Here is an 18,329-nt window from a genome sequence, read left to right on the forward strand (position 1 = left end):
ATCATAGGAAGAGAATAATGCACACAAGAATGAAAATAAGTGGTTATATATGATGTAACCACACAATTAGGCTCAAATCTCACATGCTTGTGTTCTTAGCTCAAAAATCATGTTCCACAAGTGTATAATTCAAGCAAGTTTTTTTTTTCACTTGGGGTGCCCTATAGATAAAATCCTTGGAAAATATCATGATTTTGACTAAGCTTAATATATACATATGCAATGCAACCAAAAATCCAAAAAGACCTAAAAATGAAATGCAAAAGTGTTGGGATTAGAAACTTGTCACCCAAAAATGCCGAGCGGTCGGACGACCTCCCCACACTTAAAAGTTTGCACCATCCTCGGTGCATCCAAAGATGAACAAGGGGGTACGACGACTTTCCTAGTTGCTACCTTTAGTTGGTAGGTCAACCGATGCTGCATGTTCTTCTCCCACTTCTGTTTTTGCTTATGATGATTCATTCAGAACATAGAAAACAGGAGATAATAAGACAAGTAAATGCATAAGCAAGGAAGCATGGATTGTTGGAATGACGTAAATTACTAGAATTGAGTGAGTGAATTGGTGTGACAATAATGAAAAGTAAGAGTGTGGGTCCTAACTTGCATGCGGTTTAGAACTCACACCCTAGTATTTAAAAATCATGTCACAATTATACAAAAGAAAACATGCACTTCACTCATTCTAGTGTGCTTGAGATACTTTAAAAGACTTGTAGGCTAAAACAACCCAACGAGTAGTGAAGAAGCATAAAAGCATTCAAGCAAAAATCAAGCAATTGTGAAATTGGATAATGCATGGACATTGATTGATGTGTAGGTAGACTTAGTGAACAAAATGGTATATGAAACTCACACAACAATCAATGATACATATTGAAGTTGTTGTAACACCTAAGTGACATAGAGGTGGAACACATGGATTCTATGGAACTTAGAAAAAATGATATAAAAATCAATCACATAGCAAACATGGTCTACAAAGCTTAGAAAGCTCAAAAATATGTCGCTAGGTAAGCTTTGATCCAATTTCACAATTCTACAATCTCAATGCATGAAATAAGTGATGTGAATAAGGGTAAACCATAAACAAGCATCACCTAAAAAAATGCAATGATAATATACAATTGCCTAGCAGTGGGTGATGAATGCATGGTGGCCAAAACATGCAATTCAAAGAGGTAAGATGCATGAAGGCAATGTAACAAGTACTTGGTATTCAAAAGTGTTAAGCATGAAAAATTCAAAACCAAGTAACCAAATACAACCCTAACAAAGAAATCCAACAAGTACAATTAACAACAATGATGTTAAACTAACATCCTATCAATAAGCAGCAGCAGTAAATAGTAAACAAGTTTAGTAATCCAACACTTATAATGGAAAACAAAAGTTAAACAAAAATTAAAATAACTAAAAGAAATGGTGCTACATGATATTTGGTAGTGTTGGATGATGTTTGAAGGATGGAAAGAAAAGAAGAGAAGAGAGAAGAAGGAAAGAAATGGAAAGAGGAGAAAAAAAGAAGGTGGTTGATGCAGAACAGCCCACGCGTGTGCATCATTGGCGCGTGCGCGTGGAATGGTGAAATGTAAGTGACGCGTACGCGCGGCTGACGCGTACGCGTGCATGGCAAAGCAGAGAGTCGACGCGTATGCGCAAGGTACGCGTGCGCGTGCCCTGGGCACAAAGTTGGCACATTTCAGGCACAACTCTCGGGTGAATGTATGGGAAGTGGAAAAATTCAATCCACGCGTACGCGTACATGACGCGTGCGCGTGGATGGCCGAAATTGCTTGATTCACGCGTACGCGTGAAGCACGTGTGCGCGTGGATGGTGCTTTGTTTTTTCAAAATTTTTCTATGCTTTTGCACCAAACCAAGCATTCCAAACCTCCAAACAGCTACCAAAACATCATAAAACCTTATTTAACCTACTAGACTCCTAATTAAACTCAACTAATCAAACAAAACATGAAATTAAACTTATTTTACCAATATGTACAAAAGAGAAAAATGAAAAGATGTTACCATGGTGGGGTGTCTCCCACCTAGCACTTTTGTTTATTGTCCTTAAGTTGGACTTATGGGGAGCTCCTCATCAAGGTGGCTTGTGCTTGAATCCATCCTTGAACATCCACCAATGCTTGGACCTCCATTGTGCTTCATTAGTCAAGGTTAATAACTCCAAGCTTTGATGGAGTTCTTCACAAACCGTGGGCTCTCAAAGTTGATTTTCCTTGTGTGATCTGAGATCCCACACCTTGTTTTCACACCCGTCCTTGAGTTGATCATGGTGATTTCCTCTAGGTGGCAAGAGAGATGAATTCTCATGGAAACACCAAACTATCCTCCTAGACCCATCCAATTGAGCACTAGTCCAACCTTTACTCCTTGAAGCTTTAACCATAATGAGCCTAGACTTACAACGCTAGCCACTAAACATCCTCCTCTTACGCTTAATTCCACAAAGTGCCCTAAGTTGGCCATCCGTCTCAAGCAAACCATATTCAAGTGGGATAATAAAGCTAAGAGTTAGAAGTTTTACCCACTCAAATGAATGATTAGATGACAACCTAGGTGGAGGAGTTCCTAACGGTCTTGACAAAACACGTTCCACTCCCGTCCATCCTTTTTGGAATGCTTCCACCACTTGGCAAGATACTTCATGCTCTACCTCTTACCAAGCTTCCTCAAGTTCACATTCTTCTTCACCAATGTCCTCTAGCTCTTCCCCATCACTCAAATCATACATAGGAGGTTGAGTAAAATCTACCTCATCATTAATTCCAAGTATAGTAGGGAAGGATTCCTCAAATTCAAGAGAATCATATGTTGATGTGGAGTCATCATAAATAGGAGGGCCTATCGATTGGAACACTTCTTCCAATTCTTCAATCACGTTGTGTTTTGGAGGTTGTGCACTCTCCTCCTCAACATCAACTTCAAACTCCATGGAAGAGGGCTCTTCAATTTATGATTCCTCTATGTACTCAACTTATCCTAAGGCTCCAACCACTACTTCCTCTTGTTCAATAATCTCTACCTCCTTCTCTTGTTGCATTTCTTGCTTTAACTCCTCTTCTTCACCTTGGAGCTTCAAGTTCACTCCCTCACTAAGCTCCTTGGTTACTTCTCCACATTCAACAATAAGAGTGCCTTGATCGCATAGGCTTAGGCGGGATGAGACTATGTTGCTAATGGCTTCTACCATGATAGCCATTTTTGCTCTTAACTCCTCAAATTTCTTTTCATCCTCCTCGTGTTGCCTTAAGATATGAGATTCAAGATCCCTTAATTCTAGCATAAAGGCTTCATCAGGGGATTGTGGTGGAAGAGAGGGTTCATTGTTTGACGGGAAAGGTACTATAGTCGGAAGGTGGTTCATATTGGTGAAATTCTTGAGGTGGTGTGTGTGGACTTTGTGGTTCTTGGGAGTATTGGTGTTGGAATGGTGGTGGCTCTAAGTATGGTTCATATGGTGGTTGGTATAGTGGGTATGGTTTAGGATCATGTGGAGGTGAATGGCGGTATGAGACTTGTGAGTATGGTTGTTGATGGCTATGTTGAGGGAAAGGGTCATATGTATGTGGTGGTTGTGGTTGACAATCACAATAAGGGTCATCACACACATTGGATTGGTATGCGTTAGGATTAGGATTATACCCATAAGAGTTTGGAGGAGGTTGTTGCTAAGAAGGTTGTCCATAAGCTTGGGGCTCCTCACATCTTTGATTTCCAAATCCTTGATGCACATCCTCATTGAAGCTTCCATTTCCTACAACATAGTTTGAACCACACTCATAGCCAAAGTGATGAGAATTCATGGTGATAAGAGAAAACAAAAACAAAACTAAAAAGAAACAAAGAAAACAAAGTCCTACAACTAGCAAAATCTAACAAGCAAACCAAAAATCAAGCTATTCACAATATATACAATAGCCAATAACATAGCACCATTGCAACTCCCCGGCAACGGCGCCATTTTGATGTTTGAACTTTTGTTGATATAGAATTTCCTCAATTGAATGAATTCTCGTTGCAAGTATAGTTCTACACCAACAAAGAGTCCTCACATACAAAAATTTAGATTGTCACATGTACAAACCCCAAACAAGAATTAACCGGAGTATTTGGACTCTGGGTCATCTCACGAGGAATTACAATGAAGTGAATGATTATTGGCTATGAAGGAACAAGGGGGTATGATTGATAAAGGGGCAAGGAAGTAAGTGGACAAGAATTTAAATGACAAGAAGAGTAAATCAAGCAAGCAATTAAAGAAGAGAGACATTCATGGCAAGGGTTGAGATCATAGGCTTTCTATCCTAGTCATACAATGATTAATTCATCTTATTTAGTCAACTCTAACACAAGGGGAAAAGTCAAACAAGATTAATCAATCATATCACAATAAAAAATAAGAATTTATCTCATTATGTCATCCCCAAAGATGGAGGAAGGTATCATGTTATCCTCATACTCGGAGAAAGTCTAATAAGACTAGCTAATCTCAATCCAAATGTACTAATCAATTCACTAATAGAATTAGCAAAAGGTTAGAGTCAATGGAAATAATATTAGCTAACAACTCTAGATCACCAACATAAGTTGGGTATTCATGACTCAAGATTGCCTAATTACTCTTTCCAAGCCAAGAATGCTCAAAATCTACTCTAAAGCCCAACCAAGCATTTTGTCAAACACTTGGTGGGTGTGTAAGGAAAGCATGGTAAATGTGCAAGAATAATAAAATCTAACAACTATCAATAGCAAGGAAAATAAGATCATAACTTAAATCATCAACAAAAGAACATCAAACATTAAATTTCATTAAATGTGAACAAAATCCAACATGAGTATTCATAAACATAAGAGATACATGAAAGTGAAATTAACAAAAGAAACTAAGAAGAATGAAGTAGTAGAAACAAGAAATCATAAAGGAAATAAGATGAAAACATGAAATCAAGACTAGATCTAAGATGAAAATATCCTAAGAACCCTAATTCTAGAGAGAAGAGGGAGCTTCTTTCTCTAGAAACTAACCTACATTATGCTAATCCTACAACTAATTGCTCCCCCTTTGCTTAGACTTCATATCTGCATGAAATACACTCAGAAACAAGTTGGATTTGGGCTTGGGCAACTCAGAAATCGCCCCCAACGTTTTGCCTTTAAGTGGGCCATGTGAGAGTATCAGCGCGTGCGCGCCATGTGCGCATGCGCGTCGATTGGTAAATTTTTCATCCGCGCGGACGCAACATGTACGCATGCGCGTATCTATGTAAAACCATTTTTGCGCGTGCGCGCCTTGTACGCGTGCGCGTCGATTAATGCATTCCCAATCTTTGTTTCTTCATGCATTCTCCTCTTTGCATGCTTTTCTCCTCATTCTTTCCATCCAATACTTGCCTTATGGACCTGAAATCACTCAATAAACATATCAAGGCATCGAATGGAATTAAAGTGAATCAAAATCACCAAATTAAGGGTCTAAAAAGCATGTTTTTACACTTAAGCACAATTCAATGGAGAATTACAAAACCATGCTATTTCATTGAATAAATGTGGGAAAAGGCGGTAAAATCCCCTAAAATAAGCACAAGATAAATCACGAAGAACATGCTATTTTAGTCACTACAACATATGCCAGACACATTCACATTTATAGCTCGATGATTGAAGAAAATACCTCTACGACACCCCTAGGGTTGGAGCCTCGCTTAAGCAGGGACTTCGGGGCAATTTTTGGTAAACATGCGTAGTTGCTGCCAGTGCCTAAGCTTCTTTGTCTTTAGAGGAAACCACCACCGGGCCATCCAAGACCTCCATCTTACTTTCCATTGTGCAAGGAACTTGCATACATCCATCATCATCAGTAGTACAGTCGACGGTTTAGGATACTCTAACAACGGTGAAAAAAGGTTGGGTTTGGGATGACATGAAGGTGGTCTAAAGGCGAAACTATTCGGGGAGGTGAAGTCATCGTAGGTTACTCTGGTTTGTGATCTTGTGTTATGAATGACCCTAACTAATGTTATACAATGGGATTAGGGTTTTGAGGTGATGGGACGTCCAAGGTGGTCGATTTGTGCTGCAAGTAGAAGGTTACAAAATATTTTTAGGCCCAATTCGATGTTTATTTTTTTGTTTGGATGGAAACCAATTGGATTATTATAAGTTGGGGTTCCAGTTTCATCTATTTTTTTAAACTACATGTTAAGTTCGTTGTTTGTTTAAACTTAAAAAAATGTGAAAGTCCAAAAATTTTGAAATACGCACAACAAAATGGGCTGTAAGATGACGTCATACTGATCTAATTATAGAAAATAGTTTGAACATAAAGAAAATGTCACTGTTTATGAAAAACCCAAACCAAGATACAAAAAATAATAAATAATTTGTTTTTATTATGATTTCATCATCCAGAGGTCAAAAACACATAGAAAATTAGTCAATTCTAGGTCAGGATATTGTCATTTCGAAGATATGGAATTTGAAATTTTTATTGCCTACTGATGAGCAGATAATTTATACGCTTTTTGGCATTGTTTTTAGTATGTTTTTAGTAGAATCTAGTTACTTTTAGGGATATTTTCATTAGTTTTTATGTTAAATTTACATTTCTGGACTTTACTATGAGTTTGTGTGTTTTTCTGTGATTTCAGGTATTTTCTGGCTGAAATTGAGGGACTTGAGCAAAAATCAGATTCAAAGGTTGAAGAAGGACTGCTGATGCTGTTGGATTCTGACCTCCCTGCACTCAAAGTAGATTTTCTGGAGCTACAGAACTCAAAATGGCGCGCTTCCAATTGCGTTGGAAAGTAGACATTCAGGGCTTTCCAGTAATGTATAATAGTCCATACTTTGGCCGAGTTTAGATGACGTAAAAGGGCGTTGAACGCCAGTTCTACGCTGCTGTCTGGAGTTAAACGCCAGAAACAAGTCACAAACCAGAGTTGAACGCCAGAAATACGTTACAACCTGGCGTTCAACTCTAGAAAGAGCCTCTACATGTGTAACATTCAAGCTCAGCCCAAGCACACACCAAGTGGGCCTCGGAAGTGGATTTATGCATCAATTACTTACTTTTGTAAACCCTAGTAACTAGTTTAGTATAAATAGGACTGTTTACTATTGTATTAGACATCTTTTGATCATCTTTTGATCATTTTTAGATCTCTAGACCTCCATGGGAGGCTGGCCACTCGGCCATGCCTACCCTCTATTCACTTATGTATTTTCATACGGTAGAGTTTCTGCACTCCATAGATTAAGGTGTGGAGCTCTGCTGTTCCTCAAAGATTAATGCAAAGTACTACTGTTTTTCTATTCAATTCAACTTATTCCGCTTCTAAGATATTCATTCGCACTTCAACCTGAATGTGATGAACGTGACAATCATCATCATTCCCCCACGAACGAGTGCTTGACAACCACTTCTGTTCTACCTTAGATTGAATGAGTATCTCTTGGATCTCTTAATCAGAATCTTTGTGGTATAAGATAGATTGATGGTGGCATTCATGAGAGTCCGAAAAGTCTAAACCTTATCTGTGGTACTCCGAGTAGGACTCTGGGATTAAATGACTGTGACGAACTTCAAACTCGCGAGTGTTGGGCGTAGTGACAGACGCAAAAGGAGGGTGAATCCTATTCCAGTATGATCGAGAACCTCAGATGATTAGCCGTGCTGTGACAGAGCATTTGGACCATTTTCACAAGAGGATGGGATGCAGCCATTGACAAGGGTGATGCCTCCAGACGATTAGCCATGCAGTGACAGCGCATCGGACCATTTTCCAGAGAGGATTAAAAGTAGCCATTGACAACGGTGATGTCCTTACATAAAGCCAGCCATGGAAAGGAGTAAGATTGATTGGATGAAGACAGCAGGAAAGCAGAGGTTCAGAGGAACGAATGCATCTCTATACGGTTATCTGAAATTCTAACCAATGAATTCCATAAGTATTTCTATCCTTATTTTCTATTTATTATTAATATTCGAAAACTCCATAACTATTTGATATCCGCCTGACAGAGATTTACAAGGTGACCATAGCTTGCTTCAAGCCGACAGTCTCCGTGGGATCGACCCTTACTCACGTAAGGTTTATTACTTGGACGACCCAGTGCACTTGCTGGTTAGTTGTATCGAAGTTGTGAATGAAAAACGATTTATTAAGACGTGCGTACAGAGTTTTTGGCGCCGTTGCCTGAGATCACAATTTCGTGCACCACCTACCATTCCATATATTGTGTGGATGGAGTACTAGATATTCATATATCATAATTAATGCACAACAAAGATGCATTATTTTACTAGTTACTATAGGTAGGAACAATTATACTGAAGATTCAGAAATCATTATAGCGGTAAGTGAAGTAGCATTAAAAAGGACAACACCATGTGCAAAATACTAAGAGAATAAATTAGACATTTAGAAAAATGGGTATGCGTTGTAGATATGCAGAGATATAGCGTGCATGTAATAAGAATGACCTAAATTGACTACTTTGACCATTGCCTTCGTGAATAATATGAAAACTCTAACTCTATCCTTTACCCTCCACTTGGCTCACTACGAAAAAAAGCTTATGACATGGACCCCTAAGGCATCTTACTATTAGCATTCTTTCACAAATATAAATGATGCATAAAGCTGGACCATGTTGCTATGCACATAGTTTGTCATGTAATGGAAAAAAATTCCTAAAATATACAAATGACACATCCGTAAGCTATTTTCAACCTTTTTAATGATATAAATTTTGGAGACATTGTCACAAAAGGGACCAGAAAGACAAGAACAAATGGGTAAGAGAAATACCTGTTAAGGGTCAATTTGGAATGGTGGCTAAGAATATATTTTCTGACGAAAAGTTGTGGCCCAAAAAATATGTCCTCGCAAGAGAGAATAAATCCAACAATGTCGTTGGAACGACAGTGGGCCTTTGCTTAACTGAGTTCACCCGCCATGGCCACAGGAAGCATGCATTAAAGATAAAGTTTGCGTGAAATTGTATGATTTTTGTGACAAATGGATTGGCTTTTGTGGGATCTATGACCAAAATCCATCAGACATTGACCGAAAACGTGGTTTTAACCGGTTAAAAGAATTAATACATTGGTGTCAAAAAGAAGGAATAACGTGCTTTGTGTGATTAGAGAAAGCTTTAGTATGGGTAATACCTCCTGTTAAATCCCTTCCACACATCTCATATCAAACTAAATCCTTTACTTATAGCTGGACCCATTTCACATAGTTTTATTAGTCTAATATGGTAAATCAAATTATACAAACCATACTAAAAGGAACATAGAAATCCTTCTTCGGTGGCGTAACCAAATAAATGTTGTTTTAACCATTTTGCTTAACGTCTTTTCTAGTTTATACTTCACTTAAAACGACATCAATTTAAAATTTTTTTTCTCTCATGATATAATTTTATTTAACATATGTGAATGAACATTTTTTTTATATCAATTTTCTAAAGAAGCTAACATCACATTATAAAGGTTCATAGTGAATTCCGACCTCATAAGATCACCTATTCTTTCAACAATTGCATTCTTCTATATAAATTATATGATTATCTAAATTACAACTTAAGAGAAAAAAATTGTGAGTATACTTAACAATAGTGTCATAATATCATTTACCTATTGTTCACTAATATTTTATTTTTGAGGGACTTATATGACTAAAAACTAAAAATAACATATCTCAAATTCATACGAAGCCATAGCTTGGACATAATCTTTCGCAACAGAAAAATATATAGCTAATAAGAGATTATTGTATCTGCAATTTCAGCTGCTTTGCCTTTGGATATAGGGTTTCATACAAGTGCTCGTCTCAACTCATTTAGGATTTTCTTACAACGTATAAAATTATGTCTTCGAATATCATTGCAGATAATGAAAATCAAATATATTACCAAATATACTCTTCGAAATTTTGAAGGTTGTACCCTAATTTTATAAATTTTTTCTTTTATAATTTATAATAGAAAATTTATTTCTCAAAATAAATTAAAAGAAATTATTTTTCAAGATCCACTATTTCATTTTTCAGATTTCATAAAGTTTACCTAATTAATCATACAAGTATAATAATGCCATTATATTATTGTTTAGCAATTTAAATTACATTGTCAATTTATATTATATCTATTTAAATTTTAAATTAAAAATTGAATAATTCAAAACTTTATATTTTGTGCATAAAATTGGATCAATTAAATAAATAAAAAGACTCCAACACAATCTGAATGTTATAGTAAAGTTATCAATGTCGGTAAACCCGTAGGCAAACTTTACACAAATAGACAAATTCCAATATGTGATGATCGAGTTTTAAAACCACAACAACCGCTCGCACATCTACTATTAGCGAGCCTTATGAAAATCCAAATACAAAAAACTAGATTCAGATAAATAATGTCTTTTTAACTTGTTTTTGGAATTAAAATTATTTTCTATTTTATGATAGAAATAAATCCCTTCATTTTATCGTATATTATTGGAGTAGCAGAAGTATTAGTTGGAGTTTGCAGTATTTAAATTATATTCTTATCCTCTTTAAAGTATTAACAAAGATACACAGTATATATACCAACGATAAAAAATTTCTTTTAGCTCTACATGCTAACACAATAACGTGAGACAAATTATCCAAACCCTAAAACATAGAACACTATGCCACATGCGTCGTAAACCCCAACATGGCAACCCTAAATCCTATGTCAATCCAACTTTAAATCATTATCGCTAATGGCTGGAAGGAATTTGGGACTACCTAATATTTCAGGCATATAGTAATAAAGGATAAAATTTACACTATAATAGATATAAAACTTGCAAATAAATGAATCTTATTTTTTTTTTAATAAAACAAAAGCAATATCAACCAATATCAATTGTGTAGTATAAGAAATAAAACCTGAAAATTTACTAACATTTGGTAGTGGCATTTATTTGTTTTCGTGTTTATCTTTTTTTTTTCACTATTACTTATTGTCTTCTTACTTCTTCAAACTCCATTTTCCTACAATAAACTATGTTATATCATGTATTTTTGTATTTTTTGATTCTTTTATTAACAACAACATAAGTATTTTTTTTAAAATGGCATTCGAATTTAACAGTTCAAAATTATTTGGCGATTTCGCTGGTTGCATTGAAAAAAATTGAAAAATTCATGAATCTAATACTTAAAATAATTTGAAAAGAAAGTGTTTGAATTTGAAAATTTAAAAGACTAAAATAATTTTTTAAAATAAAGTTTATTTAACTAGGTTAAAAATGTGAAATATAAATTTAACTTTAAATCTTTAAGATACCTCTAATAACAAACACTCTTAAATTCCTATTTATTACGTATTTGTCATAAAAACTAAATTCGCATCAGTTATTGTATCATAAACAATAATAGAAACTAAGATTATCTTTTTCTTCTCCAATAGGAAGGAAAAACTTGTATCTCTATTGTAGTACCATCTATTTAATTAATTAAAACACAAATAAATTCATATAGTTATCAAACAAAATTTAGGATAAAAACCTTAAATAAACCAATGCCAACCCAAATTTATGGAAATCAGCCAAACAAAAAACATTATGTGCATGTCTCTAAAGGACATTTCTATGTAAATTGAAGCAAGCATACTCGATTTACGTTCATTGATAGTAAATCAATATAGCCATATTCGATTTAGTAGTGTTTCATGCAAATCGAATCAAACTCATTCGATTTATGCATGCATGGTGAGGGTTTCTAGTAAATCGAACGAGCCCAATTTGATTTACCATCTTCGTAATGTCCATGAATAAATCGACACAAGGCAAGTCGATTTAGTATGTATTCAGCAAGATATATAAATGGATGTAACTTAATTTACCAGGCCACAAATGTATATAAATAGCCATTGAATGTGAGTTTCTCATCATAGTGATTTGCAATGGCTAGTGATGAGAGATTTTATTTTTGGTATAGAAGATCGATTAAGAAAAAAATACGCTCCGGAATTAAGTTTACTGATAAGAATCCGTTTAATGTTTTCCTCAAACCTTCAATGAGTCTCACCAAGTTTCAAAATACTATAATCCGAAAACTGGGGCAACAAGGCGTGAAACGGGTGGAAAAGTTATTCACTTATACTACAGAATTTTGATTTCCATTTTGCGGGATGATGTGAAGTACGATTCGTTCGTCATAGGCAGCGACGGAGATTTTCAAGTTCTGTTCCATTATCATCAGCAATTTTTGGAGGTGAGGACCCATGAGCTGTTGGCCAAGCTTGTGGATGTAGTCTCTAGTTCAGGAGGTTCTAACCGGAATCCTCAGCCTTCAGCCATGGCAGCTTGCTCTAGTTCGAGGCTTGTTGGTGCCTCTTCATCTCTGCCTGTGATTCAGCCCGAGGCAGCTTTGGTTGCCTCCCCATCCTTCGCTGCTGATCTAAACCACACTCGTGACGGAGAGATGGGGGCAATGGCCGGAATCCCGACAGGGTGGAGCTCCGAATGGTGTGAAATATGTATTTCAAGATGAGGATGATGATGATGTGGAGCCCACCACGATTGCCGATGATAGCAATGATGAGCTAGAGAGGAGTACTCCAGCTGGGAGTGATGGAGCGGCTAGTTCAGGAACTCCACAGTACCCCCCATACTTTTCAACTTTGGACTTGGATGCCATGAGACAATAGGGGGTACTTGGCATGCCTGTCGGATTTGGGACCAGAGACACACAGGATACATGAGGACTAGCTGAGTTTCAAGTTGTTCAGCAATTTCAGGATAAAAAAGAGGTCGTGCTGAGCGTGAAGACTTATAGCATCTGACGTGGGGTTGAATATAAAGTGTTGGAATCTGTTTATCACAAGTACCATGGAAAGTGTAAGGAATTCAGCAACGGGTGCACGTGGTTGATTCGTATTAGTCTCCGCCAACGCAGAGGTATTTAGGAGGTAAAACGATACAATGGACCACATACTTGTCTGGCTACTTCGATATCCAGTGATCACAAGAAGCTTGATTACCATGTGATCTCGGCCTTTATACTGTCTATGATTAGAGCTGATGTTGTCGTGTCGATCATGGTACTGTAGAATACGATAGGGATTCATTTTGGTTTTAGACCGACTTACAAGAGGGTTTGGATGGCTAAGTAGAAGGTCGTGGCTCAGATTTACGAAGACTGGAAAAAGTCATATAATGAGTTGGCACGATGGATGCTAGGTGTGCAGATGACAATGCCGGGTAGTGTTGCAGTGTTAAGGACAAGTCCTGTGCGACTGGGTGGCCAAGTCGATGAGTCACATGCTTATTTTCACCGTCTTTTTTGGACATTCCCACCGTGTATCGAGGCCTTCCAACATTGCAAGCCTCTAGTTAGTGTCAACGGGACCCACTTATACAACAAATATGGTGGTACACTACTGGTTGTGATTGCTCAGGACAGTAATTCCAATATCATCCATGTCGCATTCGCCATTTTGGAGGGTGAAAATACAGAGTTGTGGTCATTGATGCATGAAAATTTTATGTATTTTTCTTGGGTGTTTCTTAGGTGAAATTGATAGTTTTTGCTTGATAATTATGTGCTTTATTATGATATTCTATTAATACTTTGAATGCTTTGATCTTTTGATAATTGTAGAAAAATAATAGAAAAAGAAGCAAAAAGTACAAACAAACTCAAAAAACTCAAGGAGGAGTTTTTGACACACTTTGAAACTTCGGACATGCTTTAAACCTTAGGCCACGCTTTTGGAAGCACGACCCCTAAAGCAAGCGTGGCCCATGAAGCATACACACAAAAGGAAGGCATGCGTTAAGTAATGAAGCATGCACACTAATTAATGAAGCCATTTAATGATGCATGAATCAAAGAAATGCATAATGCATTAGCGTGAATCAAAGGAAGATATGGCATAAGCCAATGAAGAATGAAGCATGCATGTAGCGTTATGCATGTGGCGTTATTATTTGATTTATGAAGCAAAGCAAGGCGTTTAACACCAAGCAAGCATGAATGAACGCCAATGAATAAAGGGTGGCATTTAACGCCACAAGGAATATGGGTGTGTGGAAACTACACGCCTTCGAGGCTTTCATTTGAACAATTTGTATGGGCATGTAACGCTTCTTATTGGCTTGTCACACGCCAAGACCTCACTCCCAGGACCTTGTATGATTCAGTGGCGTTCCACACGCCGCAGCCCGGTATTACACGTTGGGCCAAATTTTCAGAAGTCTACTTCAAAGACCCATTTGGACGTGTCACACGCCGCAACAAGGCTGTCACACGCCAAGCAGAGAGAGCTCTAGAGACCACAAAGGAGTGGCATTCCATATGCCACACATTGGCGTTTCACACACCAAAGGAAGGCTGCTCCCAGGGGAAGAAAAGCATGGCGTTTTGTATGCCAAAGCTTGGTGTTTCACTTGCTTTTTGGCCTAACTTTTATAAGCCACTTTGGCCACTCTCCATGCCCATTCAGAATGCCAAATTTGAGACCACCAAAGCCTTGAAGAAAAGATACAAAGCGAAAGATTTAATGTGAAAGATTAGATTTAATTTTATTTTATTTTGAATTAGTTTGAATTTAATGATTAGGTTTTGTTTTAAAGTTTAGTATATAAGGTTCATAAAGGACCCTGGGGAAACCACCCTTCAACAATCCAAGGATCCACCTTCAGACCGTTGGCCGTTTTTGATACCTTATTTTTTATTTTGAAGCGTGAGCCACTAATCTCCTTGATTAAGGTTAGAAGCTCTGTTCATCTTTTTATAGATTATTAATCTAAGTGTTCTATTTTATATGAGGTTTATCCTTTGATTTATTTCATGATTGAATTTTGGTTTTTCATCTCTAAAGATTTAGAATTGTTGAAAAACATTTTAATTCTGTCTTGGATTCTAAATATTGTTTTGGAAAAAATTAATATTTGAATTAGATTAAAAACTCTTTCACACTACTTTTTTATTACACTAGGAATAGGTTTAAAGAGTGTGCGACACTTTGTGAGTTTCAATTGTTAGGACTAGTTTGAATACGTGACATATAAATCAAACTTAGGAATATTTTTGAATCTTACTTATTGAATCAAAATTGGGCTTCACCTCTTTTTCTTAAGTAATTGACTAAGGAATTAGCTATTAATTAAGTTAAAGAGAAATTAAATTACCAAGAAATTGGAATTTGATTATTTATTATTCGCCGTGATTAATCTTTGCATACCTCATCTAAATAAACACAAGGATTGTTTTCCTAAGAAGTGAACATATTTGACACCTTAACTATCTTTATTATCTTATCTGCTTAACTAATTTTAGTTTGCTCTTGTTTAATTTTCTATTTTCATGCTATTTACTAGTGAAACACTTATTTTTAATTGTTTGACTAGAATGATCAATTGACCATTGTTTGCTTAATCCGTTAATTCTAGTGGAATCGACACTCATTCACCGGAGTTATTACTTGGTACGACCCGGTGCATTTGCCAGTAGTTCTACAAATATTGGAGGGGTGAACCCCAACCAATAAGTATCGAATACCAAGCTGAGGCGATACATCTCATGGACATAAACTGACCAATCCAAATGTGAGTATGCACAGCACACTAAGGCATAGCGACATGGATAATGAAGAGCCTGGAAATATCCGCAATCACAGGTGTGGTCCTTGAGGGACACTTTGTAAGATCCAAGTGAAAAGCTGTCAGTCGGTGTTGTCTCAACCATGGTGAACTCAGAATTATCCCTGTGACCCTGTCGTACAAAGTCATCGTGAAACACCTTGAGGCCTTCAGATTAGCCTTAATTGCCTTCATCAAATGCTGACTAAACCGCTTCTCGATTCCTAATTGTGCCTCTACTTCTCTTCCTTTATGAACAAAAAGCTCTGCTAATCTCCCAAAGGTGGACTTCACCAATGAACAAACCGGAAGGTTCCTTACACCCTTCAAAATCGAGTTTACACACTCGGATATGTTCGTAGTCATATACCCGAACCTCCTACCTTCATCGCGATGCTGAGTCCACCGTGCATAGTCAATCCAATTAGGCCAGTCACACATGGCCAAGTCTTCAGAGCGGAAGATGTCAAACCAATAGTCAAACTCGACCTCGGTCTTTGCATAAGCAACATTGACTAGAAATCTCCTAGCATCCTTGCCCTTAAAACTAAGGGCAAAGTTTGCCACCACGTATCGGATAAAAAATGCCATGTATGCATTAGGTGGAAGCCAACCCCCATAAGGAGCCTCCAGTGCAGTCTTGATCCCGTTATGCCTATCCGATATGACCAAGATACCTGGTTGAGGCATTACATGTTGTCGAAGGTGGGATAAGAAAAATAATTGCGACTCTGCATTTTCACCCACCACAAGGGCGAATGTGACAGGGATGATATTGGAATTGCTGTCCTGAGCAATCGCAACCAGCAGTGTACCACCATATTTGCTGTACAAGTGGGTCCCGTCAACACTAACCAGAGGCTTACAATGTTGGAAGGCCTCGATACATGGTGGGAATGTCCAAAAAAGACGGTGGAAATAAGCATGCGACTCATCGACTTGGCCACCCAGTCGCACAGGACTCGTCCTCAACACTGCAACACTACCTGGCATCGTCATCTGCACACCTAGCAGCCATTGCAGTAACTCATTATATGGCTCTTCCCAGTCTCCGTCAATCTGAGCCACGGCCTTCTGCTTAGCCATCCAAACACTCTAGTAAGTCGGTCTAAAACCAAAATGGGTCTCTATCGCATTTTTCAGTACCTTGATCGACACGGCAACATCGACTCTAATCATAGGCAATATGAAGGCCGAGATCACATGGTAATCAAGCCTCTTATGATCACTGGATATCGAAGTAGCCAGACAAGTATGTGGTCCATTGTATCGTTTTACCTCCCAAATACCTCTACGCTGGCAGAGACTAATACGAATCAACCACGTCCCCCCGTTGCTGAATTCCTTACACTTTCCATGGTACTTGTGATAAACAGATTCCAACACTTTAATTCAACCCCACGTCGGATGCTATAAGTCTTCACGCTCAGCATGGCCTCCTCTTTATCCTGAAACTACTGAACAACTTGGAACTCAGCCAGTCCTCCTGTATCCTGTGTGTCTCTGGTCCCAAATCCGACAGGCATGCCAAGTACCCCCTGCTGTCTCATGGCATCCAAGTCCAAAGTTGAAAAGTACAGGGGGTACTGCGGAGTTCCTGAACTAGCCGCTCCATCACTCCGAGCTGGAGTACTCCTCACTAGCTCATCATTTCTATCATCGGCAATCGTAGTGGGCTCCACATCATCATCATCCTCATCCTGAAATGCATCTTCCACACCATCCGGTGCTCCACCCTGTCAGGATTTCGTTACCACGTCAGGAATGTCGTCCATCGCAATCGCAACATCACCAAAGGGACTAGTGTCACCCACTTCTCCGTCATGAGTGCGATTTAGGTCACCCGTGCCAACCAAAGCTGCCTCAGGCTGAATCACGGGCAGAGATGAAGAGGTACTAATAGGCCTCGAACTAGAGTAGGCTACCATGGCTGAAGGCTGAGGATTCCGGTTAGAACCTCTTGAATTGGAGACTACATCCACAAACTTGGCCAACAGCTTAGGGTCCTAACCTATGAGAATTGCCGACGACAATGGAACAGAACTTGCAAATCTTTGTCGCTGCCTTTGACGAACGAATCGTACTTCACGTTATCCCACAAAACAGAAATCAAAATTCTGTAGACTAACTTCTCCACCCGTTTCATGCCTTACAGCCCCAGTTTTCGGATTATAGTATTTTGAAACTTGGTGAAACTTGTTGAAAGTTTGAGAAAAACACAAATCAGATCATTATTAGTAAACTTAATTCCGGAACGCATTTTTTCTTAATCGATCCTCTATAGTGCACCAAAACTAACTCTCATCACTAGCCATTGCAAAGCACTATGATGAGAAATTCACATTCAACAGTTATTTATATAAATTTGTGGCCTAGTAAATCAAATTAAGTTACATCCATTTATATATCTTGTTGAATACATACTAAATCAACTTGCCTTGTGCCGATTTATTCATGGACATTTCGAGGATGGTAAATCGAATTGGCTCGTTCGATTTACTATGAACCCTCACCATTCATACATAAATCGAATGAGTTTGATTCGATTTGCATGAAACGCTACTAAATCGAATATGGCTGTTTCGATGTACTATCAACGAAACTAAATCGAGTATGTCTGCTTCGATTTACATAGAAATGTCCTTTAGGGACATGCACGTAACATTTTTCGTTTGGG

At 37.8% G+C, this 18,329-nt stretch overlaps 1 protein-coding gene across 1 annotated transcript; it reads right to left on the reverse strand.

Moving 5' to 3' along the window:
• Positions 1 to 15,637: 15,637 nt before the first annotated feature.
• Positions 15,638 to 16,738, reverse strand: LOC107606383 (uncharacterized). Its single transcript, XM_016308453.1, has one exon. The coding sequence runs from the start codon at positions 16,736 to 16,738 to the stop codon at positions 15,638 to 15,640; it is 1,101 nt and encodes a 366-aa protein (XP_016163939.1).
• Between the last annotated feature and the right edge of the window lie 1,591 nt (positions 16,739 to 18,329).

This window comes from Arachis ipaensis, chromosome B1 (assembly GCF_059453495.1).
Source record: "Arachis ipaensis isolate K30076 ecotype BB chromosome B1, ASM5945349v1, whole genome shotgun sequence".
NCBI classification, from domain to species: domain Eukaryota; kingdom Viridiplantae; phylum Streptophyta; class Magnoliopsida; order Fabales; family Fabaceae; genus Arachis; species Arachis ipaensis.